The 27,082-nt window shown below is 44.1% G+C and overlaps 1 protein-coding gene across 2 annotated transcripts in view; it reads left to right on the forward strand.

Annotated features, from left to right (window-relative positions):
* Positions 1-27,082, forward strand: part of slc38a11 (solute carrier family 38 member 11) — a 165,728-nt gene that overhangs the window by 12,254 nt on the left and 126,392 nt on the right. For both annotated transcript variants that reach the window (XM_068035217.1, XM_068035218.1), the window contains 2 exons: positions 26,320-26,394; positions 26,529-26,663. In XM_068035217.1, coding sequence (XP_067891318.1) covers positions 26,320-26,394; positions 26,529-26,663 — 210 coding nt within the window. The remainder of the gene's footprint in view (positions 1-26,319; positions 26,395-26,528; positions 26,664-27,082) is intronic.

Raw genomic sequence — 27,082 nt, forward strand, 5'->3', positions numbered from 1 at the left:
ATGGAAACCTACAATAACTGAATAAATTAATGTTCAATCTTGTATCCTGACTTGCAGCAATAAATTTTTGGCATACTCAGAAGGTTTCCCAAGTCATAATTATATTGGATTTTCTCAAATGCGTTCTTCATTTGTGAGCAGTCCTCCGTGCCCACTTCAGCATTCTTTTGTAAAGCACAAATGCTGTCCCAATCCGCAATGCAGGCAATTTTGTTAAGTAGGTTACCGAAGCAAGTTATATTTGCCACTGTGCCTAGTCCCAATTTGTAAGTCAAATGACAATAGTTTTACAGAGGCAGCTTCTTTCTTTTAATTCAAGGTTGCTTAAATTGAAAAATCTATGAACTTGAATTAAAAGCCGCCAAAATATTTACCAACTAAGCAATTACAGTAAAACAGTAAAGTTCATAGATTTTTCAATTTAAGCAACCTTGAATTAAAAGAAAGAAGCTGCCTCTGTAAAACTATTGTCATTTGACTTACAAATTGGGACTAGGCACAGTGGCAAATATAACTTGCTTCGGTAACCTACTTAACAAAATTGCCTGCATTGCGGATTGGGACAGCATTTGTGCTTTACAAAAGAATGCTGAAGTGGGCACGGAGGACTGCTCACAAATGAAGAACGCATTTGAGAAAATCCAATATAATTATGACTTGGGAAACCTTCTGAGTATGCCAAAAATTTATTGCTGCAAGTCAGGAAACAAGATTGAACATTAATTTATTCAGTTATTGTAGGTTTCCATTTTGGGAATTTTTTTCCAGAGAAGAACTACTTTGAATTGGCAGACTGTAAAATCAAAATTCAGCACCAAAGGAGGCCATGTTGCCCTTCATCCATCAGGCCTGTACGAGAGCCAGCTTCACCTCAGTGCATAGAAAGCTGGTCGGGGTGGGGTGGGGTGGACAGGGGGCTGATGGTGGAAGGGGTGAGAGGAAATGGGGAGCTGTTAGTATTATTTGGGGTATTCAAATATCTCCAGGAATTTCTATGGGGTTTTTTTTGTAATCAGCCCACTCCATCTTTTGAAAGAATTTGCCCTAGATTGCTTGAAAGAACACAAAAACAATGAATATTCATCCATGTCTAGTTTTTTCTGCAATTTGACTGGTGAAAACCATTTAGTTGGGCTTGCACTTTAAAATGTTCACTGGAATATTGCTGTGAATAGTAGCAAAGTTACTTATAGACTAGTGACACAATTATTTAGAAAAAAGTGTAGTGCCAGAGGACTGGCAGATAGCTCATGTAATTCCTATATTGAAAACATGCCCAGGGAATTATAGACCATTCAGCTTAGTATCAGTGGTAGGAAAAATAATGGAATCCCTACTAAAAGGACAGATTAGTAGAACATCTAGAGAAATATAATAATCAATAGTCAGCATGGATTTAAAAAGGGGAACTCTTGCATGACCAACCTTATTGAATTTTTTGAGGAGATAACAGAGTAGACAATGGTGATGCAGAATCTGTAATTTATCTGGACTTTCAAAAGGCCTTCAATAACAGACTAATGAATAAGGTCAGAGAATGTGGAGTCGGGGACAAGTAGCAGAATGTATTGTGAGCTGGTTGCAAGACAGAAAGCAGAGAATGGGAGTAAATGGTAGTTACTTAGAGTGGCAGAAGGCAGGAAATGGTCTTCCCCAGCATCAGTGCTGGGACCACTGCTGTTCTCAATTTACATGAACAGTTTGAACCTTGGAATCAAAAACACAATTTCTAAATGTGCAGATGACACCAAATTATTGGGGGTGGGGGAGGTGGTGGGGGGAGGTAGTGGGGATAGTCAGTACTGAGGAGGACTTCAACAAATTACAGGAGGATATTAATAAACTTGCAGGATGGGCAAATAATTGGCAGAGTTCCACACAGATAAATGTGAGGTAGTACTTTTTGGTAGGAATAATAGGGAGGTCACTTATTACTTGGAAGGTGCAAGTCTAGGTGGAGTGGAGGAACAAAAGGATTTCTGAGTACAAATACACCAATCACAAAAAGTTGTGCCACAGGTTAGAAAGGCCATAAAAAAAAAGCAAACCAAGCATTCAGCTCTATTTCTAGAGGGATAGAATTGAAAAGTAGGAAGGTTATGCTAAACCTGTGTAAACCTTGGTGAGAACACACTTCTTAAAGTACTGTGTGCAGTTCTGGTTGCAATATTATAGATAGGATATAGAGGCACTGGAGAGGGTGCAGAAAATATTTACAAGAATGATACCACTAATGTCTGTTTATACATATCAGGAAAGGATTGACAGACTGGGTCTCATTTCTCTTGGGGAAAAAAAGAGTGCTGAGGGGTGACCTAATAAAAGTCTTTAAAATCATGAAAGGTTTTGATAGGGTGGATACAGAGAACGTTTCCTCTTGTGGGGAAGAGCATAACTGGAGGCCATCAATATAAGATAGTCACCAAGAAATCCAACAGAGAATTCAGAAGAAACTTCTTTACCCAAAGAGTGGTGTAACTGTGGAACTTGCTGTCACAGCATGTGGTTGAAGCAAATAGTATAGATGCATTTGAGGGGAAGTTAGACAAGCATATGAGGGAGAATGGAGGGTTACAATGAAAGATTTAAGTGAGGAAAGAGGGTGGAGGCTCGAGTGGAGCATAAATGCCAGCATAGACTCATTGGGCTGAATGGCCTGTGTTTATGATGTACATCCTATATAATCCTATGTAACATAACCAGTTCTTTGGCCTCCTTATCTTGAGAGACAATGGGTAAGCGCCGGGAGGTGGTCAGTGGTGTGTGGAGCAGCGCCTGGAGTGGCTATAAAGGCCAATTCTAGAGTGACAGGCTCTTCCACAGGTGTTGCAGAAAAATTTGTTTGTCGGGGCTGTTACACAGTTGGCTCTCCCCTTGCGCCTCTGTCTTTTTTCCTGCCAACTGCGAAGTCTCTTCGACTCGCCACACTTTAGCCCCGCCTTTATGGCTGCCCGCCAGCTCTGGCGAACGCTGACAACTGACTCCCACAACTTGTGATCAATGTCACAGGACTTCATGTCGCGTTTGCAGATGTCTTTAAAGCGGAGACATGGACGGCCACTGGGTCTGAAACCAGTGACGAGCTCGCTGTACAATGTGTCTTTGGGGATCCTGCCATCTTCCATGCGGCTCACATGGCCAAGCCATCTCAAGCGCCGCTGACTCAGTAGTGTGTATAAACTGGGGATGTTGGCTGCCTCGAGGACTTCTGTGTTGGAGATACGGTCCTGCCACCTGATGCCAAGTATTCTCCGGAGGCAGCGAAGATGGAATGAATTGAGACGTCGCTCTTGGCTGACATACGTTGTCCAGGCCTCGCTGCCATAGAGCAAGGTACTGAGGACACAGGCTTGATACACTCGGACTTTTGTGTTCCGTGTCAGTGAGCCATTTTCCCACACTCTCTTGGCCAGTCTGGACATAACAGTGGAAGCCTTTCCCATGCGCTTGTTGATTTCTGCATCGAGAGACAGGTTACTGGTGATAGTTGAGCCTAGGTAGGTGAACTCTTGAACCACATCCAGAGTGTGGTCGCCAATATTGATGGATGGAGCATTTCTGATGTCCTGCCCCATGATGTTCGTTTTCTTGAGGCTGATGGTTGGGCCAAATTCATTGCAGGCAGCCGCAAACCTGTCGATGAGACTCTGCAGGCACTCTTCAGTGTGAGATGTTAAAGCAGCATCGTCAGCAAAGAGGAGTTCTCTGATGAGGACTTTCCGCACTTTGGACTTCGCTCTCAGACGGGCAAGGTTGAACAACCTGCCCCCAGATCTTGTGTGGAGGAAAATTCCTTCTTCAGAAGACGTGAAAGCAGCAGGGAGAAGAAAATACCAAAAAGTGTGGGTGCGAGAACACAGCCGTGTTTCACGCCACTCAAGATAGGAAAGGGGTCTGATGAGGAGCCACCATGTTGAATTGTGCCTTTCATATTGTCATGGAATGAGGTGATGATACTTAGTAGCTTTGGTGGACATCCAATTTTTTCTAGTAGACTGAAGAGACCACGTCTGCTGACGAGGTCAAAGGCTTTGGTGAGATCAATGAAAGCAATGTAGAGAGGCATCTGTTGTTCATGGCATTTCTCCTGTATCTGATGAAGGGAGAACAGCATGTCAACGATCGATCTCTCTGCACGAAAGCCACACTGTGCCTCAGGGTAGACGCGCTCGGCTAGCTTCTGGAGCCTGTTTAGAGCGACTCGAGCAAAGACTTCCCCCACTATGCTGAGCAGGGAGATTCCACGGTAGTTGTTGCAGTCACCGCAGTCACCTTTGTTTTTATAGAGGGTGATGATATTGGCATCGCGCATGTCCTGAGGTACTGCTCCCTCGTCCCAGCACAGGCATAGCAGTTCATGTAGTGCTGAGAGTATAGCAGGCTTGGCACTCTTGATTATTTCAGGGGTAATGCTGTCCTTCCCAGGGGCTTTTCCGTTGGCTAGAGAATCAATGGCATCACTGAGTTCCGATTTTGTTGGCTGTATGTCCAGCTGATCCATGACTGGTAGAGGCTGAGCTGCATTGAGGGCAGTCTCAGTGACAATATTCTCCCTGGAGTACAGTTCTAGGTAGTGCTCAACCCAGCGGTCCATTTGTTTGCGTTGGTCAGTGATTATGTCCCCTGATTTAGATTTGAGGGGGGCGATCTTCTTGATGGTTGGCCCAAGAGCTCTCTTCATGCCATCATACATTCCTCTGATGTTTCCGGTGTCTGAGGCCAGCTGAATATGGCTGCATAGGTGTTGCCAGTAGTCGTTTGCGCAGCGCCTGGCTGTTCTTTGTGCAGTGCTTCTGGCTGCTTTAAGTGCTGCGGATGTTAAATCGCTGGGGGCTTTCTTGTAGTTCAACAGTGCAATGCGCTTAGCGGCTATGACGGGTTCCAGCTCTTCATTATGAGATTGAAACCAGTCTGCATTTCTCTTCGCACTTTTGCCGTAGGTGGTCAAAGCTGACTCAAAGATGGCGTCTCTGATGTCTGCCCACTTGGTCTCAGCATCCCCTGTGGGAGTGTTTTGAAGGGCTGTTAAAAGTGAATTTAGAAATTTTTGTAACAGCTGTGGATGAGAAATTCTGCTCGTGTTGATGCGCGGGTGGCCCTTCTGCTTGGAATGATGCAACTTCTTTGGTCTGAGTCTAATCTTGCTGCACACCAGGGAGTGTTCAGTGTCGCAGTCCGCACAGTGGAAGCTGCGTGTGATTTGAACACTGTTTAAGGAGGCTCGCCTTGTGACAATGAGGTCTAGCTGGTGCCAACGACGCGATCTTGGGTGCCTCCATGAAACCTGGTGACAGGGTTTAGTGTGAAACAACGAGTTGGTGATGCAGAGGTTATGATAGGTGCACAACTCAAGCAGTGGACTATGTGCTATTTTGTCCAACAAGACTTTTTCCTTTACATTTGCTTTATTTAGATCATTAGATTAATGGCAGTAATGTTTCTACACAACCCTTGTATAAAACTCCTATTTGAAATACAGACCTTTTAAAGTAATTTTATTTGGTTTGGCAAACTAATGTCCAAACATTCACTGGGAAAAAATATCCTGCTACTGCCTCACAATGCTTTCGTGACTCAATTGATATGGTTATATGCAGCTTAGGAATTTCTGCCTAGTGGTAGACCCATGGGACACACTTCTCATTAGTTACATTTTCTAATACTGGAATGCCCATTTGTAGATTTCTGCCTTTAGTTATCTCTCTAACAATGCTGTTACTTTATGTTTTAATAACACGCAACAACTCTTTTATGGAATGTTATCAAATACTTTTACAAAAGACTAAATATACCATATGCACTGCATTTTCTTTGGGCTGCAATGCAATGCATCCATCTCAACCAGTGGAAGTGCAGCAGAGCAGGACTCCCAAGAGCCTATAGAGAAAGATACAGACCCTTTCCTAAATCTCAGGGATGGAGTTATTAGCAGAGTCGTGGTGGGCGGCTTATGTCCGTAAAAGCAATTACCAGGTGTCCTCCCTGTTCCACTGTTTTAAGTCTGTGCTAGGGGACTCTATGGCCTGGGACAGGCAGAAGTAAAAGTGCAGTAAGTTGTTCTTCAGTTTTGAAGTGTGGTTAACACCATCATTGTGAAGGTAATCATTCCATCTGGAACCAATTACTTCAGTCCCTACTTCGTCCTGATTGGCACTCACAACAACTCTGAACTATTGAGAGCTCCATTACACCTTACAACAGCATAAGTTGAGAAATTACTTCATCTGGACACCTCAGATCTATCATCCCCTTGACAAGGGGAAGGGAGGCTTTTGCAGGGAGGCGCAATGGCTTCCCTCCCCACCCACCAGAATTCTGTGCACTTCTTGCAGATTGGAAACCCAATGGATCCAATTTTCATGCCCCCTCCTCCCCCACCCTGATAAAAGACCTTCCCTACACCTAGGAACTTCAGGGTCTATGTCACTGCTCAGTAAGTTCTTCAATTACTTAAATTAGTCAAGCATTATGTGTCCTTACAAAATCTAAAACATCTCAAATTAAAACTTAATGTTGGAAATATCAGAATGTAAGGACCTCAGCCAAAATGTTAACTATCCTTTCTCTTTACAGAAGCTAGCAGACGTTTTCTGCATTTCCTTTATAAATCATTGCCAATGGTTCCTCATAAACGCACAATTCAGTAATATTACCCTTTAATATATTGAACAATTTTTCTGTTGACATAGTTAATTGGTCTATATTTGCCTGTGTTAGCCCTTGCCCTTTGTTTAACAACTTTGGCAAATTATGGTTATTTTAACAATAATCTCCCTCAGTATTTTAAGTGTACATCATCTGGTCCAGGTAAGTTGTCAACTTTAAGGCCCGTTAACCAGATTAAAGCTAAATAATGATCCAGACTTTGTGATCAGCGACAAAGCTTCTTGCTGCAGCATGATTCACCGACGAAATGATCTGCGTGACCTAGCAGCGTGGCACATTCCTGGCAAAGCCACACTCCCAATGATGTCACGAGCTGAAGACACGCCCCTTGAGGTCAGTCTTCAGCTCAAAGGCAGGTGACTTTGTTTTATAATGATTTTAAATACTTGTAAGTACTTTAAGTGCTTTTTAACATACTTTAAAACACTTTAAAAAGCTGTAATTAACTTTTAAATACTTTAACTGTCCAGAACTTCTCTGCTGCACTCAATTTATTTTCTCCACTGGTTTCTGGTTTACCAATAACAACAATTTATATTCATGTAGCACCTTTAATGGAATAAAACATCCCAAGGCACTTCACAGGAGCATTATAAAAGGACGTATGACAGCGAGCCACAAAAGAAACTACTAGGTCAGATGACCAAAAACTTTTTCAAAGAGTTGGTTTGAAGGAATGTCTTAAAGGAGGAAAGCAATGTGGAGGTGGAGAGCTATCGGGAGGGTATTCCAAAGTTTGGGGCCAAGGCAACTGAAGGCACAGCCATCAATGGTGGAGTGATTAAAATCACGGATGCACAAGAGGCCAGAATTAGAGGAGCACAGATATCTTGGAGGGCTGTGGGGCTGGAGGCGATTATAGAGATAGGCTTTGGAGTGATTTGTAAACAAGAATTTTAAAATGAAGACATTGCTTGATTGGGAACCAATGTAGGTCAGCGAGCACAGCATGATCGGGGGATGGGACTTGGTGCAAGTTAAGATATGAGCAGCAGAGTTTTGGATGACCTCAAGTTACAGAGATTCTGATTCTATTTGATGTTTGCCTTTGTTTCGTCTGCCTTCTAATTTCTCTCACTACTTTTCTAGTCCCCAGTTTTGCTTTCCTCTATTCTGAGTTCCCTCTCAGGTTCTCAACCCCCTGCCAATCAAGTTTAAACCCTCCCCAGCAGCACGAGCAAATCTCCCTGCGAGGATGTTAGTCCCAATCCTGCTCAGGTGTAACCCGTCCATCTTGTACAGGTCCCACCTACCCCAGAGCAGATCCCAATGCCTCAGAAATCTGATGCCCTCCCTCCTGCACCAATTCTGCAGCCACATTTAATCTCTTAAATTCCATGGAATACAACCCAATTTGTTTAATCTCTCTTACTAGCTTAAACCTTGGCGTCCTGGTATCATTCTAGTAAATGTACACTGGACTCCCTCCAAGACCAATATATCCTTCCTGAAGTGTGGTGCCCAGGACAGATAAATATTTTAGGTTCCATAGTTTAAAAACCTATTACTTTTACTTAGAAGACCCACAATTGGTCCTCAGACAGCACCTTCCAAACGTGTGACCTCTCCCACCTAGAAGGACAAGGGCAGCGGATTTATTTATTTTTTTTATTTCCAAAATATACTTTATTCATAAAATTCCGTGAAAAATATATTGCCAAAGAGTTTCAAACAGCACCAAAAAATACAAACATTGCAAGGGAGATCAGTTTCCTTCAATACAATCATGAGTTGCTTCACAACCCTTCCATTTCACATTTGTCATGCCAATTACATTTTTACATTTACAGCAAATGAAAATTTTCCCGATACAGTTCGAGGGGTTTCCCATGGATCCAGCCCCTCAGTTCAGCTTGGTGGGGGGACCTTACACTGTTGTCTTTCCCCATTGAGTCTTTGCTGCGGCTGCTCCAAGCTTTACTGCATCCCTCAGCACGTAGTCCTGGATCTTGGAATGTGCCAGTCTGCAACATTCGGTCGTGGACAACTCTTTGCGCTGGAAGACCAGCAAGTTTCGGGCAGCCCAAAGGGCGTCTTTCACCGAATTGATAGTCCTCCAGCAGCAGTTGATGTTTGTCTCGGTGTGCGTCCCTGGGAACAGCCCGTAGAACACAGACTCCTGTGTTACAGAGCTGCTTGGGATGAACCTCGACAAAAACCACTGCATCTCTTTCCACACCTGCTTTGCAAAGACACATTCCAGAAGGAGGTGGGCAACCATCTCTTCCCCACCACAGCCACCGCGGGTGCATTGCGCGGAGGGGGCGAGACTTCGGGCGTGCAGGAAGGATCTGCCGGGGAGGGCCCTTCTCACCACCAGCCAAGCTACATCTTGGTTCTTGTTTGAAAGTTCTGGTGATGGGGCATTCCACCAAATGACTTTGGCGGTCTGCTCAGGGAACCATCTGACAGGATCCCCCGTCTCCTTTTCCCGTAGGGCCTTGAGGACATTCCGTGCAGACCACTGCCTGATGGATCGGTGGTCAAAGGTGTTTTCCCGCAGAAACTGCTCCACGAAGGATAGGTGGTACGGCATGGTCCAACTGATGGAGTGTTCTGCGGCAATGTGACCAGGCCCATCCTTCGCAACACCGGGGACAGATAGAACCTCAGCACGTAGTGACACTTGGAGTTTGCATACTGGAGGTCTACACACAGCTTGATGCAGCCGAACACGAAGGTGGTCATCAGGATGAGGGCCACGTTGGGTACATTTTTCCCGCCCTTATCCAGAGATTTGAACATCGTGTCCCTCCGGACCATTTTAGATCCCCAGATGAAGCGGAAAATGGCTCGGGTGACCGCCACAGCGCAGGAATGGGGTATGGGCCAGACCTGCGCCACGTACAGCAACAAAGTGAGCGCCTCGCACCTGATGACCAGGTTCTTACCCACAATGGAGAGAGATCGCTGCCCCCACATGCTCAACTTTTGTTGTACCTTGGCTACTCGCTCCTCCCAGGTTTTGGTGCACGCCCCGGCCCTTCCAAACCATATCCCCAGCACCTTCAGGTAGTCTGACCTGACGGTGAAGGGGACAAAGGATTGGTCAGCCCAGTTCCCAAAGAATATGGCCTCGCTCTTGCCGTGGTTAACTGTGGCTCCCAAGGCCAGTTCGAACTGGTCGCAGATGCTCATCAGTCTGCGCACGGACAGCGGATCCGAGCAGAAGACGGTGACGTCATCCATGTACAGGGAGGTTTTCACCTGAGTGCCTCCGCTGCCTGGGATTGTCACCCCTCTTATGCTCGCATCCTTCCTAATAGACTCAGCAAAGGGTTCAATACAGCAAACAAACAAGACCGGGGAGAGAGGACAGCCCTGTCTGAGTCCAGATTGGATCGGGAAACTTTCCGATTCCCACCCATTGATTGAGACTGCGCTACTGATGTTTGTGTAGAGCAGTTTGATCCAAATGCAGATTCCCTCCCCAAACCCCATTTTGGAAAGCACGTCCATCATGTAGGTGTGCGATATCCTGTCAAAAGCCTTTTCCTGGTCCAGGATGATGAGGCAGATGTCCATCCTCCTGTCCTGTACATAGGCGATCGTATCCCTGAGTAGCGCGAGACTATCAGAGATCTTCCTGCCGGGTACAGTGCAGGTCTGATCAGGGTGAATCACCAGCTCCAGAGCAGACTTGACTTGACTGGCTATGACTTTGGACAGAATCTTGTAGTCAACAGTAAGCAATGAGATGGGCCTCCAATTTCTGATTTCTGCCCTCTCCCCCTTCCGCTTGTAAATGAGGGTGATGATGCCTTTCCTCATGGATTCTGACATGCTGCTGGTCAGGAGCATACTCTTGTATACTTCCAGCAGGTCCGGGCCGACCCAATCCCACAGGGCCGAGTACAACTCGACCGGTAAGCCGTCACTTCCGGGAGTTTTACTCGTCTCGAAGGACTCGACGGCCTTTGTCAGCTCGTCCAGAGTTAGCGACTTGTCCAGTCTTTCCCTCCTGATGTCATCTAAGACCTCTGATAGTTGACAGAAAGGACTGGGAGGCTCTGCTGTCTGTGGGCTTCGCGTCATACAGCTTAGCATAAAAGGATTTGCTGATCCTTAGGATGTCGGACTGCGAAGATGTTACCGAGCCATCCTCTTCCTTCAGGCTGCTGATAACAGAGCTCTCTCTGTGTACCTTTTGGAAGAGGTAACGCGAGCACGTCTCATCCTGCTCGATGGAGCGGACTCTGGACCGGAAGATGATCTTGGAGGCCTCCGTGGCAAAGAGCGAGGCCTGCTGGCTCTTCACCTCTTGGAGGTCCTCCTTGACCTCGACTCCCATCAACTGCTGCTGGAGCAGATTTTGCATACTTTTCTGGAGTCGGGACATTTCCCTCTGTCTCTCTCTCACCCTCTGAACACCTTTGTGGATGAAGAACCTCTTGATGTTCTCCTTGATCGCTTCCCACCAGTGAACTGGAGACTCAAAGTCCTCCAACCTTTGTAATCCCTTTTGAGTTCCTCAAAAGTCTCTGGGGTCAGCAGTGTAGCATTGAGCTTCCAGTCCCTCTGCAAACCCGCTGGTCGTCCTGCAAGTGACAGTCGGCCAGTAAGAGGCAGTGGTCGGAGAAGAACACCGGCTTGACGTCGGTGGATCCGACTGTGACAGCACGGGACACAAACAGGAAGTCAATCCTGGAACGGGCAGACCCGTCCGATCTTGACCATGTGTATCTGCGCTGCGCTCCGTCTGCAGGTTTGCTGAAGATGTCGTGCAGTTTGGCATCTTTAACTGTTTCTATTAGGAATCTGGACGTAGCGTCCAGTTTGCTGTCGTCACTGCTGGATCGACCAGCCGCATCGATGATGCAGTTGAAGTCACCGCCTAGGATGACCGGCCTGGACGTCGCCAGCAGCAGTGGGATCTGCTGGAAGACGGTCAGCCGCTCGCTGCGTTGTACCAGGGCGTACACGTTGATCAACCGGAGCGGAGCGTTGTTGTACATTACGTCTGCTACGAGGAGGCGACCACCCACCACCTTCTTAACTTCGGAGATGGTGACGTTACCTCCCCGCAGCAGAATACGCAGGCCGGAGGAACGGCAATCATTACCCCCCGACCAGATCGATGGCCTGTGGGACCACCATCGCGACCACTGCCTGTAGGTGCTGAGGTGTGGTATTCCACACTCCTGCAGAAACAGTAGGTCGGCTTTGACCTTGGCAAGGTAATCCAAGGTTGAAACACATCGCGTAGTAGATTTAATGCTACGCACATTAATGGAAGCAATCCTTACACCCATTTTTTTTAAAGTTAGTTGTTGCTTCCCATACCATTTGTCCTTGCTGGTCCCAGTCCTTCGGGATGTTCCTGCATACCCATCGTGTGAGCAAGCTGTTTCACATTAGTTGGGCTCAGAAACCCCTCCTGGTTTTTCATGCAGGGTTTGTTCCGCTGGGGTGACATCGGGGGGGGGGGTCTTGTAGGCAGCAAGGATTGGGTTGTTCTCTGCTGCTTCCCTCTGTTGCATCCTCGAAAACATCACTGCTCCCGGCTTCCCGGAGCTGAGGTGCGCCAGACGTGTCTTTGCTCTCAGTGTCCCGGAGCTGGGATGCGTTAGCAACGTCGTTACATGTGGCGCTTTGGGGTTGGGGCACGCCGGGCCCATCACAGCTTCCCGTGCCCAGGGGCTGGGGGGCTTTATCTTCCATCTCCTTGGAGTTCTGCCACCTCTTTTGAAGGGGCTGTCGTTCCAGCATTTCCCTGTCCAGTGAAGAGGAGCTGTTGTCGTCTGTCTCAGAAGGTAGCCTCCTCTTGCCACTGGTTTGGGTGGTGGCCTGTTCCGCTTTTGGATGGGCAGCGGATGCATGGGAACACCACCACGTGCAAGTTTCCCTCCAAGCTACGCACAATCCTGACTTGGAACTATATCGCCGTTCCTTCATTGTCACCGGGTCAAAATTCTGGAACTTCCTTCCTAACAGCACTGTGGGTGTACCTACTCCACATGGATTGCAGTGGTTCATGAAGACAGCTCACCACCACCTACTCAAGGCCAATTAGGGATGGGCAATAAATGCTGGCCTAGCCAACGATGCCCACATTCCAGGAACGAATAAAAAAAAGCAAAACACATGTAATAAATATATGTACCAAATGTTAATAAAATGCTATTTAATCAAAGATTATTTTGTCTATAAACAAAAATTACTCTTTGTCTTGCCACAAGGCAGCATTTCCCTGGTTACTGGAGATATTATTATGCATTTCCACACATTTAAACAAGCAAAAAAATCACAATAAATTGAAGAATATACAATTATACTCATTACCGCTACATCTTGCACCTATTTAAATGACCCAAATCATTGCAGATTTAGACAGGAATACAGATTGTGAGCTTTTTTCACAGATAGTGTGGAAGGTGTTAATTTCTGTCATTCACTGTGAATTATAAATTGCCATACAAGTAATGAAACAAAAGAAATGGAGTATGTGTTTAACTGGTGATTAATGCACCCTGGGACAAAGTTAAAACATCATACTGTAGCCTGGGTGCATTAATTACCTGTGAATGCTCGCTGTTGGATTTGCATTCCTTATTTTGTGGTTGGTTCTCAGAGCAGACTGGCTTATGGTAGCAGTGTGAGCAATACAATGGGCAAAACCTTAAAAGGTAAAACTTTGTAAAATTTAACAGAGATAAGTCAAACTTCAGACGGACAATGTCTTCAGTCAGGAATTGGAGAAAGAGGTACATGAAAATGGAAAGGGGGCTGCAGCATTCAACAACCCTGTCTGACAAACGTATATTCCTGGTAAATTTGGGCTAAAAGTTTAGATCAAGATTCACTGAGGCCCTTGGAGCACATTCTCAAGTAATGCAGCTTCCTGGTGCTGGAGTAAGGCTGCACAGGTGTGCACACCGGCAGTTGCAGCTTCCTTCCGACCCTCAATAGCGACGACCGTCTCAGCGTTCTCCTCTATTGGGACTGCAAAATCCAGATCATTATGTGTATGCAAGCATATGTGTGTCTTATCTCTATTTATGCAAGTCCTTCCTTCAGTCACATCTGTAGGTTCAGAGGTGAAGCATTTATGAAGCATCTCTGCATTCTTTTATTCTCTATTCTAAGAATGCTTTCTTTTTCCTTTTACTACTTTTACCTCTTGAACTATCCTCTTGTTCAATATTTCTTTGCTTTTGCCTGTTATATTGATTGCCAGACTTTTCTCATGCTCTCAGTCCCTTCAGAGACTCCTTTTGATTCTTCGATGTTTTTGGGTATTTCTTCCTTACTTTTCTCATATGCCCTTTTAATTTATTATTAAGCAAATCTGTTTGTCTGTCAAGCTCTGGCCATTGCCTCAATCCCTTTTACTGCTGGTTAGTATGTCTTTTATGTGTACCCTATTCACCTCATGTCAGTATTCATAGAATCACAGAATGATACAGCGCAGAGCTAGGCCATTCGGCTTATCGTGCCTGTGCTGACTCTCTAATTAGTCCCACTCTCCTGTTCTTTCCCCATAGCCTTGCAAGTTTTCCCCTTTCAAGTGTTTAACCCAATTCCTTTTTGGAAGTTGTCATTGAATCAGCTTCCACTATCCTTTCAGGCATTGTATTCCAGATGATAAAAACTTGCTGCATATTTCTTATTCCTCATGTTGCCTCTGATTCTTTTGCCAGTTACCTTTGATTCTTTTGCCAATTACCTTGAATCTGAGTCCTCTGGTTACCAGCTCTTCTGTCACTGGAAACAGAGTAAATAAGGAAAAACTATCAAAACCTTTTGTGATTTTGAATACCTCTGTCAAATTTCCCCTTAACCTTCTCTGTTCTAAGAACAATCCCAGTTTCTCCAGTCTCTCCATGTTACTGAAGTCTTTCATCCCAGGTACCATTCTGCACCCTCTCTGAGGTCTTGGTATCCTTCCTAAAGTGTGGTGCCCAGAATTTGCCACAATACTCCAACTAAGGCCTGAACAGTGTTTTAGTACAGTGATATAGTATAACCTTTTTTTGCTTTTGTAATCAATGACTCATAAAGCCAAGATTCCCACATGCCTTAACAACCTTCTGAACTTGTCCTCCCACCTTCAACGAGTTGTGAATGTACACCCCCAATGTCTCTCTAATCCTGCATGCCCTTTAAAATTGTATCATTTAGTTTATATTGCCTATCCTCCTTCCAACAAAATGAATCACTTCACATTTCTCTGTATAAAATTTCATCTGCCAAATGTGTGCCCATTTCCCAATCTGTCCTGCTGAAGTCTACCCTCCTCACTGATAACTATATTCTGAGTTTTCTGTCACCTGTGAACTTTGAAATTATGCCCTGTATACCCAAGTCCAGGTCATTAGTGTATATCAAGAAGACCAGTGGTCCCAACAACGAGCCTTAGGCGACACCACTGCACACTTCCTTCCAGTCTCTAAAATAACTGCACGCCACTCCTTTCTGTTTCCTGTCCTTTAGCCAATTACATATCCACACAGCCATTGTCCCTTTAATCCCATAGGGTTCAATTTTTATGCGGTACTTTATCAACACTTTATCAACAAAAAGTCTATATCCACAATGTTACGACCAGGTGAGAAAGGTGTCTAGGGTCTGTTACTGTCTTCACCTGGTCTTATTGGAACAGGGTTTAATTCTAAACACACTGTGCTTTGAGCTCCCCCTTTGTGAATCCTTGTTCACAGCTTTCCAATTATAAGGCAAAGAAATTAGCACAAACAGGCTTTCTTCACTTTAAAGGAGAAAAGTGAAATTTATTAAGCCTTATACTTAAACTCTAATATGGGGGTTCACGCCTATGGATATACGATGTGCCCATGCTAGCATGCACACGCGATACACACATGCAGATAGGGACAGAAAAGAGGAGAGGAAAATATAAGGTGAAAGGTTTGAGGCAGTCTCTGAAGGAGGTTTCTGGTTACTGTTTCTGTGGTTCCAGCTCGCTGTAGAGTCTTTGATTGTAGGCAGCTCTTACTTTTCATTGAGGCCCAGTATTCTTCTTAAACCTTGTTCTACGTAGGAGACTTTTCTCTCTTTGAGGTTCTTGTGTCTTCAATGGTTTCCGATGCTGGTGTGAGCGGGATGAGGGCAGACAGGAGTGAGATGTTCTGAAACCAGGAGCCAGGAGCTTTCTGACCTCAAACACTGTTTTCTCCAATTCAAAACTCTCAGTTCAAATCTCTGCAACAGCCAGTTAGTCATGTGCCTAAAACTGGTCTTACCACTTCTTCTGTGCCTTGGGAAGCAACAACTGGGTCCCTATTGTTCCAACACTGTCTGTTACTTTGCAAATGTCTTTCCTGTCAGGGGCTTGCAATTTTAAGTTTTAATGTTCATGTGGCGAAATAATGTGTGCCTCAGTCTTGGCAGGTGGGGGGTTTGCCTGACAACAATATTAACCTCATTACCCTCATCAGTCTTCTCGGTTACTCATTAAAAACTCAATCAAGTTAGTATTTTCCATTATTACTCTGCGTTTGTTTTCGGCAACCAATCCTTCTGATTAGTTTGGACTTGAGGCCCTTTTATCCCTCTAAAATAACTAGTGAAATAAATTAGTTTTTGATTATTTCTTCGTCAGACTCAGCAAGTCTGGCAGCATCTGTGGAGAGAGAAGCAAAGTTAATGTTTCAGGTCAATGACCGTTCATCAGAACTCTGATGATCCAGTTCTGATGAAGGGTCACTGACCTGAAATGTAAACTCTGCTTTTCTCTCCACAGATGCTGCCAGACCTGCTGAGCATTTCCAGCATTTCTTATTTTTATTTTAGATTTCCAGCATCTGCAGTATTTTGTTTTTATATTGGACTTCCAACTGACCTGAGTGCTCTCTAACTTTTGGAGGGAACAGGTACCATTCTCATAGTACTCAGCTACCTTGGGCTGTACCTATGCATAACATGAAATCTCTGGGAGTCGAGGGTTATGCGGAGCAGGCCCGAAAGAGGAGTTGAGGCCTGGGACAGATCAGCCATGATCTTATTGAATGGTGGGGCAGGCTTGAGGGGCTGAATGGCCTACTCCTGCTCCTATTTCTTATGTTATTATGTTCTTATAACAGTATTCCACCAAACTGATGCCACATTTGAGGTGTTTATCCCACATTCAAATCTTTTCTGTCCCCAACTCTGTTCGACAAGCCTTGTTTAAGGTTCTGTAATGCACGAGCTATTGCTTATCTTTTACTATGGAATGTGGTGTCTTAGCAATGAGTTCCTTATCGAGGTATAGGCCATCTCTTGACCTGGGTGTTATCATTCCCTGTCTTTGAGGTTTAGAACTGTTTTTTGCTCATACACAGAGACCAGATTCAATTTCCCTTTTCCTCCCCATTCGCTCTCTGGTTAAAATGCTAAAGCCAAGTAAGCTCGGATTCTTTGACCATTTAAACCACTTTGAAATATTCGAATAACATAAAATTATAAAAGATGAACCATGGAAGCTGTAGAATAGAAGGAAACCTTTAGGTCCATAGGATAAAGTTGGCTTTATGTTAGAGAATTCCAAAACAAATCCCTCTGCCCTCCTCCTTCCCTACAGCCTTGTATTTCTTTCTGCCCCAAACATGTCAACTTTTCCCTGAAAAGATCCAACAGTCTCTGCAGTAACTAATCCATAAAAAAGCATTCCATCCAGTGGGCCAAAATGTGCCAGAGGGATCTCAACACAGGTAAGTGTGAGATCATTCAGTTTGGACGAAAAAATGGATGGGTTAGTGTATTATTTAAGCGGTGAAAATGAACAGTGGAGATCCAAAGAGATGTAGACATCAATGTGAACAGATTACTGAAACGTGGTAATTAGGTTCAAAATGGTCAAAAAGGCTAATGGAACTAGAGGGCTAGAATATAATGGGGAAGAAGTTTTGTTCCAACTATACAAAGCCCAGTTAGACCACATCTTGAGTACTATGTACAGCTGTGGTCACTGCACTTAGAAACAATATATTGGTTTTGGAAGGAGTGCAGTGCAGATTCACCACACTGTTACCAATTATCCAAGGGTTAGATTAGGAAGAGAGATGATATAAACTAGGCTTGCATTCACTTGAATAAAGAAAGTTAAGGCGTGACTTGATAAAAGTTTCTTTTTCAAGGATTTTGAAAGTAATTAATAACGTAGAGAGAGTGGGGGCTGAATTTTACTGTCCCCTTGACACTGCGGGTCGTGGCGCAGGGGCCGGTAAAATGCTGGGGGGAGAGGCCCGCCTCGACCCGTGACGTCGAGACGGGCCCGCCACATATTACCGGCGACGGTGAGACCTCAGTGCAGCCTCCCTGCCAGCAGGCGGCGCGGTTCCTTCATCTCTACATTAAAATAAGGCCTAATGAAATGCAAATTCACCTACCTGCAGGCAGCAGCCGTCCCACTCCAATATTATGGCCGCCGTTTGTGCTCCGTGTGCCTTCGGAACTCTAAGGAGTTCCAGGCGAGAACCTGGTGGGGAGGGGGAGTAATAAAATTGTCAGGGTGGGCGGGGTGGAGGAGTAGGAAGAACACTTTCTTATTGGATGTGGGAATGATGGGAGGGGGTTAGAGGCCAAATGCTCAAAGGCTCGGGGCGAAAGTTCGGGAAGGGAACAAATTATTTTTTGAGAATAAATGCCACTTAAATGACCATTGTGGGGGTTGGGGAAGGGCCTCAACATCTTTATTCATTGCTAATGAAACTTCCCAATGAGTGCCCCTTCAAAAATTAAAACTACATTGTAAGGGCTTAAAGCCCTTTAAAAATGGCGTCGGCGCCTGCGCGGTGGCGCTGGATGCCATTGCCAGGGACACAACTGCCACCCCCTTACGTCATCGGGGGCAGCTGCACTGCCCCCTCTATTTAACTGAGCCCCCAGGCGTAATATCGTGGGGGCTCAGGGATGGCGCATCCGTTTGGGATGCACGCTGTTTTTAGACTGCGCTGCCGTGAACTGTGGCGCACTCATAAAATTCAGCCCTTTGTGTGAGAAAGAGAAACAGACAGAGAGTGGTCCTTTCCAGTCTTACTCAGATATGCCCCCTGTACCTCCACCTCTTTTTCCAGTACACTGATGGCTGTACCAGTGCCGTTTCCTGCTCTCATCCCGAATTGAAAAATGTCATTAACTTGGCTTCCAACTTCCACCCTTCCCTTGCCTTCACATGGTCCATCTCCAACTCTTTCTTTCCCTTCCTTGACTTATTTATCCCCATTTCTAGGGATAGGCTATCAACCAAAATCCACAATAAGCCCACTGACCCCACAAATACCTTGACTACTTTTCTCCCACTCAGCTTCCTGTAAGGATTCTGTTCCATTCCCAGTTTCTCAGTCTCTGTCGCATCTGTTCTAACAGTTCCACACTACACCTTCCAACGTATCTTCCTTTTTCATGACAAAGGATTCCTCCTCACCATGCTCGACAGAGCCCGCGACCTGATAGTAAACCTGTTAGAATCATTGAGCTAACTATCTGGCCCAACCCTATTTTCCACCTTTGTGACATATTGATCAATTCCTTCTGAACACTGAGTTGCTTCTTGAGCCCAATTATACTGTTCTCTTCATTTGCTTCCCTTGGTATCATCTATCATAACTCTAGTCATCTGCTGCTAAAATCTGGATCACAATCTCCAATGTAGATTCCCTGAGGGTACTATTATTACATCTCGAGGTTATGCTAGATATTGGCTAGAACAGCTACACAAGATGGTCAGAGTGCCTAAGGAAGTGGCTATCAGTGATGTACTCAAGAGAATATCTAAGGCAGACCTAAAACTTGAAACACTCAACCCTCACAGCTCGTCCACGATGTTGCCAGCAAGGAACCACAGCGTGCAGAATAGAACCAAAAAACAAGCAGCAGGAATAGGCCATTTGGCACTTCAAGCCTGCTCCACCATTCAACAAACTGATCTTCTACCTCAACTCTATCTTCCCACATTATAACCATGTCTCTAATTCCCTTGGTGGCAAAAAAATTATTGACCTCTGTCTTGAATATATTGAGGGACTGAGCATCCAAAGTTCTTAGGGGTAGAGAATTCCAAAGATTCACAACCCTTTGAGTGAAGAAATTTCACCTCATCTCAATCCAAATGGCCAACCGCTTATTCTGAGACTGTGGCCCCACGTTCTAGATTTCCCAGCCAGAATAAACGTTTTCTGAGCATCTTCTTCACACGAAAGCTCCTCGCAAGGGTCCTATTAAACTGTCTATTAGACAGCCTTGTAGATGATGTCCTCCCGGAATCACAGTGTGGTATTAGGGTAACCGTGGGACAGTCGATATGGTGTTTGTAGCAAGCAACTACAAGAAAACTGCGGAGAGCAACATCAGGATCTATATATGCTGTTCATAAATCTCACTAAAGCTTTTAACAATGTAAGTCAACCTGGTCTATGGCACTTGCTCTCCAAGCAAGCATGTCCAAACAAGTTTGTCAAAATCCACCGCCTACTGCGTGATGGTATGGTTGGACGTGTTTGTGCCTGTGTTGAGATGTCCAATGCTTTTGTGGTAACCAGCAGGGTAAAGCAAGGATGCATCATGGCTCCTCAATTTTTCAATCTTTTCTTTGCTGAAATGTTTAAGGAAGCCACCAGAGACATGCCTGTAGGCATCAACATTAGGTTCTGTTCAGGATAGCTCTTTAATCTCTCCAATCTGTGTGCCTCCACCAAAGTCACAGAGGGAGCAATCAGAGAGCTTCTGTATACAGATAACTGTGCCCTCGCTGCCCACAACAAGGAAGACATCCAGACTATGGCAAACAAATTCTCGAGTGCTGCCAAAAACTTTAGTCTCCAAATCATTGTCTCCAAGACCGAGATTATATTTCAGCCAGCTCCAGGCACACACTATGAAGCAACAGACATAACTGTTGATGGCATCAGTCTCAACGCTGTAGAAAAATTCTTAGTAATGTGTTCTCAAGCGATGCCACTATTGATGAAGATATCCATGCACATATCCAGAAAACAAATTCTGCTGACTCCATGATCATGCCTGGAAGCAGCATGGCATTAAGCTGAAGACTAAAATCAAACTCTACCAGGCTATAGTTCTTACCACCCTGCTGTATGATGCAGAATCCTGGGTCTACTATAGACGCCAAATCAAAGCTCTGGAATGCTTCCACCAAAGATATCTTAGGTCCATCATGAGAATCCGATGGCAGGACAAAATCACAAACAATGAGGTAATTTAAGGCTGGGATAGACAGATTTTTGGTCTCTCAGAGAATCAAGATGTATGGCTAGCGGGAAAGTGAAATCGAATCCTAACATCAGCCATGATCGTTTTGAATGGTGGAGCAAGCTCGATGGGTCATATGGTCTACTCCTGCTCCTATTTCTTGTGTTCTTGTGCTCAACACAACTTAAATGGATAGGCCATGTCTCCCGCATAGATGATTACAGAATCCCCAAGTAGATCTTCAATGGGGAACTGTCTCAGGGCAAACATCATCAAGGTGGTCAGTACAAACGATATAAGGATACCTTAAAAGAGAGCCTTACAAACTTTTGCATTGCAGACCACCTTTCTTGGGAAAATATTGCAGCCCACGTGGAGGCATGCACTGAAATTTGGTTCAGCACTTTTTGAGGACCATCTATGTCAAACTCTCAACTCTCCGACATGCCCAGAGGAAGGCTGGAGGTGGCACAGCTGCACAAGTTCTCCCAAGCACCAGCAATAACAGTATAAACTGCCAGTTCTGTGGACATCCATGCTAATCCCACATTGGACTCTTCAGTCATGAGAGGACCCAAAGAAGATGATGGAATCGTTTACAGCTTGGACATACTGTTACGATCCTGTTAGAGATCAATAACCTTTTAAAAAGAAATTCAAACTCCCAGTTAGTACTGAAAGAATAACGCCACAAGATTTCACATTTTAAACAGAAAAACCTTACTGTACAAAAGTTAAACAAAATAATCACTACTAACTTTACACTACAATTTGCAATCACTTATTTTCAAGCTTAAAATCTTAGCAGACATGAAGACGTAAACTTTAAACTCTATATCTCAACAGAACACTCCCCTATACTTTACAGGATCTTGGCAGTTTGTTAACTTCTCCTGGGAGCAATCCATAGTGTTTCACAACTCTTTGGAATTCACTTCAATTTTCCTTAGTTTCTCAGCTATCTTCCAAAGTATGGGATTTCCTGGGGATTCTCCCTCCAGCATTCGGCTAAGCAACTCTCCAACTCTCCTTCAACACCTAACAAATCTGGATTTCCCCAACCTGAGCATGCATCCCATTCAAATCAGAAACACCCTGGTTCCTGATGGCCTCTGCTCCTGGGTCCAGCTGCTTTCAAAGCCAACTACCTTTTTTGTCAGAAAGCACAGAGATAAAAAATCTGACCAACAGGCATCACCCTGCAACATCTGTCTCCATGGCAGCGGTACATCTGGGATGTGCCAGATAGTAATTTAGCCAATTACCTCCAACTCCAAAGCATCTCTTTAATTTTGTATACCCACATGAATAATTAATACTGCTAACAAAGACAGAACAATTCTCTCCTGACATACTGGCTACAGTTCGCCAACTAAACAAGTCCACCTGTTGTTTTATGGCTGGCAGTCGTCTAACCCTGTAAGTACACATGGAAAGATCTTTGAAATGTATCAATCTCTTGGGTGGTCCTACAACCTTTTGAATTCAGGAATTTCAATTATTTACACCAACACATTTAATTTCCACAAAACTAAAAGTAACCACTAAAATATTAATACAAACCATGAACTAGATGATCATAACAGTACTCAAACAACAAGGAGTCTACCACTAGAGACACTGTCAAGCCCCTGATGAATTTCATATGTTTCAATTAGATCACCCCTCATTCTTCTAAACTCTGGCGAATATAGGTCTAGTCCACTCAATCTCTCCTCATAGGACAATCCCCTCATCCCAGGAACCAACCTAGTTAAACTTTGTGCACTTCCTCTAGGGCATGTGTGTCCTTCCTTAATTAAGGAGACCAGAACTGCACACATTACTTGAGCTGTGGCCTCACCAATGACCTGTATAAATATAGTAAGACTTTTTTATTCTTATACTCCAAGCCCTTTGTTACAAAAGCTAACATTCCATTTGCCTCCCTAATTGCTTGCTGTACCTGTAGGTTACATTTTTGAAATTCTTGTACAAGGACACCTGAATGCAAACATGTCCCAGTTTCTCACCATTTAAAACATATTCTTTTATATTTTTTCTTCCAAAATGAATAACTTCACACTTTGCCACATTGTATTCCATCTGCCATGTTCTTGCCCACTCACGCAACCTATCTATATTCCTCTGCAGATTAAGGGCAGAATCTTTTGCTCCCAGCAGGGCTCCCAGCGTTGGGCCAAAAAGGAGGTGGTAGGGAATCCTGCCTCAGCCAGCTGGAGCCCCCCAGGAGCAATTCTATGCTGCTGGGCCAATTAACAGCCCAGCACAAGGACCCCCGTCCCTTTAAAGATAGGGATCCCGCCTCCAAGAGCTGCTGGCCAATCAGTAGGTACGGCAGTTCAGTAGTATTGGCTGCGTCACTGCCGGTACTGCAGAGGCCTTGGTCCCAGGCTCAGCGCTGTAGAACCAGACGTCAGGTAAGGCAGTCAATCCAGAAGGCCCTGCGGTATGGGGAGAGGGGTTGTGGGGTAGTGCGGGGAGCGGGGGCGTTGAGTACAGGAGGAGGGAATACAGGGAGGGGTTTTGTTTGCTGGCGGGGGTCCTTCATGGACCACAGATTGGCCATGGAGGAGAACCTCCCCCAAAGCCATCAAGGAGGTTGCCTCGTTTTACTGGGCAACCTTCCCGCATGGTGGAAGTCCCACTGGCTTAATGCCAGCAGGAGGGGAAGAGGCCCTTAAGTAGCTGTTAATAGACATCCTGAACACCTCAGTTGGCCTCTGGGTGGGGAGGCCATCATCAGCCTATCCCATCCCTGACAAAACTGCATTGCGATGGGGAGGCGATGAGCCCTCCATCCCCCGCTTCCTGTTGCAATTCTAAGCTCCCCCCGCCACCGCCTCTGAACTCATCTCAGGAGGGCCCATAAAATTCAGTCCTCTGTGTGTCACCGCTTCCTTCCCCACCTAACTTTGTATCATCAGCAAACCTGGATAGGTTACACTCAGTCCCTTCAGCTAAATCATTAATAAAGATTGTAAATAACCGAGGACCAAGTACTAATTCTTGTGGTACCCCATTAATTACGGCCTGCCAACCTGAAAATATTCTGCTTATTTCTACTCTCTGTCTTCTGTCCATTAACCAATCATCAATCCATCCTAATAGATTAATATATTAAGTCAGGCTTGGGCCGAGGGGTAGGGGCTGAGATCATGGCCAGGAATCGGAGTTGGGGCTGGGGGATGGAATTAGGGATCGGGTCTGGGGAATCGCGGGGGCCGGGGATTGTGGAGCTGGGAATTGTGTGTTATTTGACTATGGAGCATCACAACCAAGTCCAATGAAGTGCTTTTAGATTCGGGAATGGGCCCATCAGATTGGAAGTTGGCAAATGTTACACCGTTTTCAAGAAAGGAGGGAGAGAGAAAACAGTGAACTACAGGCCAGTTAACCTAACATCAGTCGTTGGAAAAATCTTGGAATCTATTATTAAGAAAGTCTTAACAATGCAGTTAGAAAAGCACAGTATGATTAGACAAGTCAAAATGGTTTTACTAAAGGGAAATCCTGTTTGACAAATTTATTAGAGTTTTTTGAGAATGTAACTACTAGGGTAGATAAAGGTGAACCAGTAGATATAGTATACCTGGATTTCCAAAAGGCATTTGATAAAGTGCCACACGAAAGGTTAGTTGGCAAGATAAGGGCTCGTGGAGTTGGGAGTAATATATTAGCATGGATAGATGATTGCTTCCTGTCTGTTAACCAATGAGTGGGCATAAACAGAGCATTTTCAAGTTGGCAGGCAGTGAATAATAGAGTGCCACAAGGATTAGTGCTGGGGCGTCAGCTGTTTACAATCGATATTAATGACTTAGATGAAGAGACAGAGAGTAATGTATCTATGTTTGCTGATGATGCAAAGGTAGGTGGACAGGAATAAACAAGTTTTGCTATATTTGTACATGTTTTTGGTGAGACCACATTTGGAGTATTGTGTGCAGTTTTGGTCTTCACATTTAAGAAAGGATATACTTGCATTGGAGGTGGTACAGGGAAGGTGCACTAAATTGTTCCCTGGGATGAGGGGATTGTCCTATGATGAGAGGCTGAGTAAATGGGGCCAATATTCTTTTGAGTTTAGAAGAATGAGAGGCGATCTCATTGAAACATACAAGATTCTGAAGGGGCTGGATAGAGTAGATGCTGAGAGATTATTTCCACTGGTTGGGGAATCTAAAATATGGGGCGCAGTCTCAGGATACGGGGCCGATCATTTAAGACTGAGATGAGGAGAAATTACTTCACTCAAAAGGTTGTGAATCTTTGGAATTCTCTATCCCAGAGGGTTGTGGATGCTCCATTGTTGAATACATTTAATGTTGGAATAGACAGATTTTTGGTCTCTCAGGGAATCAAGGGATATGGCGAGCAGGTAGGAAAGTGGAATTGAAGCCCATGATCAGCCATGATCGTATTGAATGGTGAAGTAGGCTCAATTCGCCATATAGTCTACACCTACTCCTATTTCTTGCGTTCTCTCTCTCAGCATCCAGACACATGGGGTTAGATTTTCTCCTTCACCACCTGACTGGTGATTGTGCAAGGTGGATCACATGCATTTAAAAGAATCCACCTTATTTTCATTCAACTTGAAATTGGACTGTGAAGGTGAAATTGCACTCCTCAAGCTTCCAGCATGCAGTTAGTTAGCAATTCGGGGCCAATTTTAACCTTTCTAACCTAAGGGTATATAGTCTGATTGCCCCAACTGCAGACTCAGCTGAGAGCCAACTCTGCAAAGACTGGGGTAGTTGGTGCGGGTCAAGGTCTTGAGCTTTCCAGGTTGTTGTGACTCAGCTACTAATTGTATTGCCCACCTGAGGTTTTAGGAGAGATCTACAATTGTTTTTAAGATAGGATCAATCAAGATTTTGAGAAGTGCATATTCTTTTCACAATAAAGGTAGGAAATACCCTGATCACAAAAGTATTCCCCATAGATTCTATAACATTGTTATTGTCTATAGTATCATAGTTAAGGACATATTAGATGAGTATTCTCTTCATAAATTGGTTTACTTGTGAATAATATAGATTATACCATCAACCTGTTATAATGCAATGATCCAATTTCTAGCATGACTTGTCATTTATCCTAATGTTTAAACATCAAGTACTGGTATGAAAGAAAGATAAGATGTGCTGAATTTAAAGTAATGGAGTGCATAATAATACCCTTTCATAGGATAGTATGAATGTAAATTTCTTGAGAAGTAATACAGGCCAATGATGCTATCGTTGAATGTGCTTATTTCAGATATTTAGACAGACTTACAGTGGGTGATTAGCAAAGGAAAATGGATTTTAGAGTAGAAGAAAGGATTATTCACAGTGGGGATAAATTGTGGTCTGTACTTTATCTGTTATTTGTAATATGTTAAAATAAGATTGTTTTTTTAAAAATATAAACTAAACATTTTTTCTTTCAAAAACACTTCTTAGATGTGTTCATTTCCTGTTGCAAAATTAATTCACAACATTTTGTATACGTTGTCAGGACTACCTTACTCAATGAAACAAGCTGGTTTCCCTTTAGGAATACTGCTCCTTTTTCTGGTCGCATATATAACAGGTAATCCATTCTATGAATTAATTTTTAACTATTGTATTAACATTTAAAATGTATTCCAAGTATGAAGGATAACAGTTAAAGTTTAATATGGCAAATATTCTAAATTGATGATAAATGTTCCATTTTGTTCCTAGATTATTCTATTATACTGTTAATTAAAGGAGCGAACCTGTCTGGAACAAGCACTTATCAATCTCTGGTGAACAGAGCTTTTGGTATTGCAGGTTATGTGATTCTTTCATTCCTGCAGTTTCTGTATCCTTTCATTGGTAAGCATTTAATTTCTGCATTCTTTAGCCACTGAATTTCTTCAAAGCCTGTAAAGATAACAACTGTATATATTACCTGAAACATTCATGTGCTGAATATTAAATTAAAGGAACAGACAATTTTATCATAACATTTTGTAATTTTCTCCAACAAAATAACAATAAATCAAAGTATTGATTGCATAACATTGATGATAAATTATTGAGTCATTACAACAAAGAAGGTTAAGGGGAATTCCAATAGATGTGTTCAAAACTCTTGAGAGGTTTTGAGAAAGTAAATCAGGAAAAAGTATTTTCACAGTTAAAGTAACAAGATGGTATAAATTTAGAGCATGTAATGCTGTATCAAAAGCAATCTTGGAAGCTTTAAAAAGGGAAGTGGATTCATATTCAAAAAAGGAAAGCATTAAAGGGTA

Source organism: Heterodontus francisci, chromosome 7, assembly GCF_036365525.1.
Source record: "Heterodontus francisci isolate sHetFra1 chromosome 7, sHetFra1.hap1, whole genome shotgun sequence".
Taxonomy (NCBI): domain Eukaryota; kingdom Metazoa; phylum Chordata; class Chondrichthyes; order Heterodontiformes; family Heterodontidae; genus Heterodontus; species Heterodontus francisci.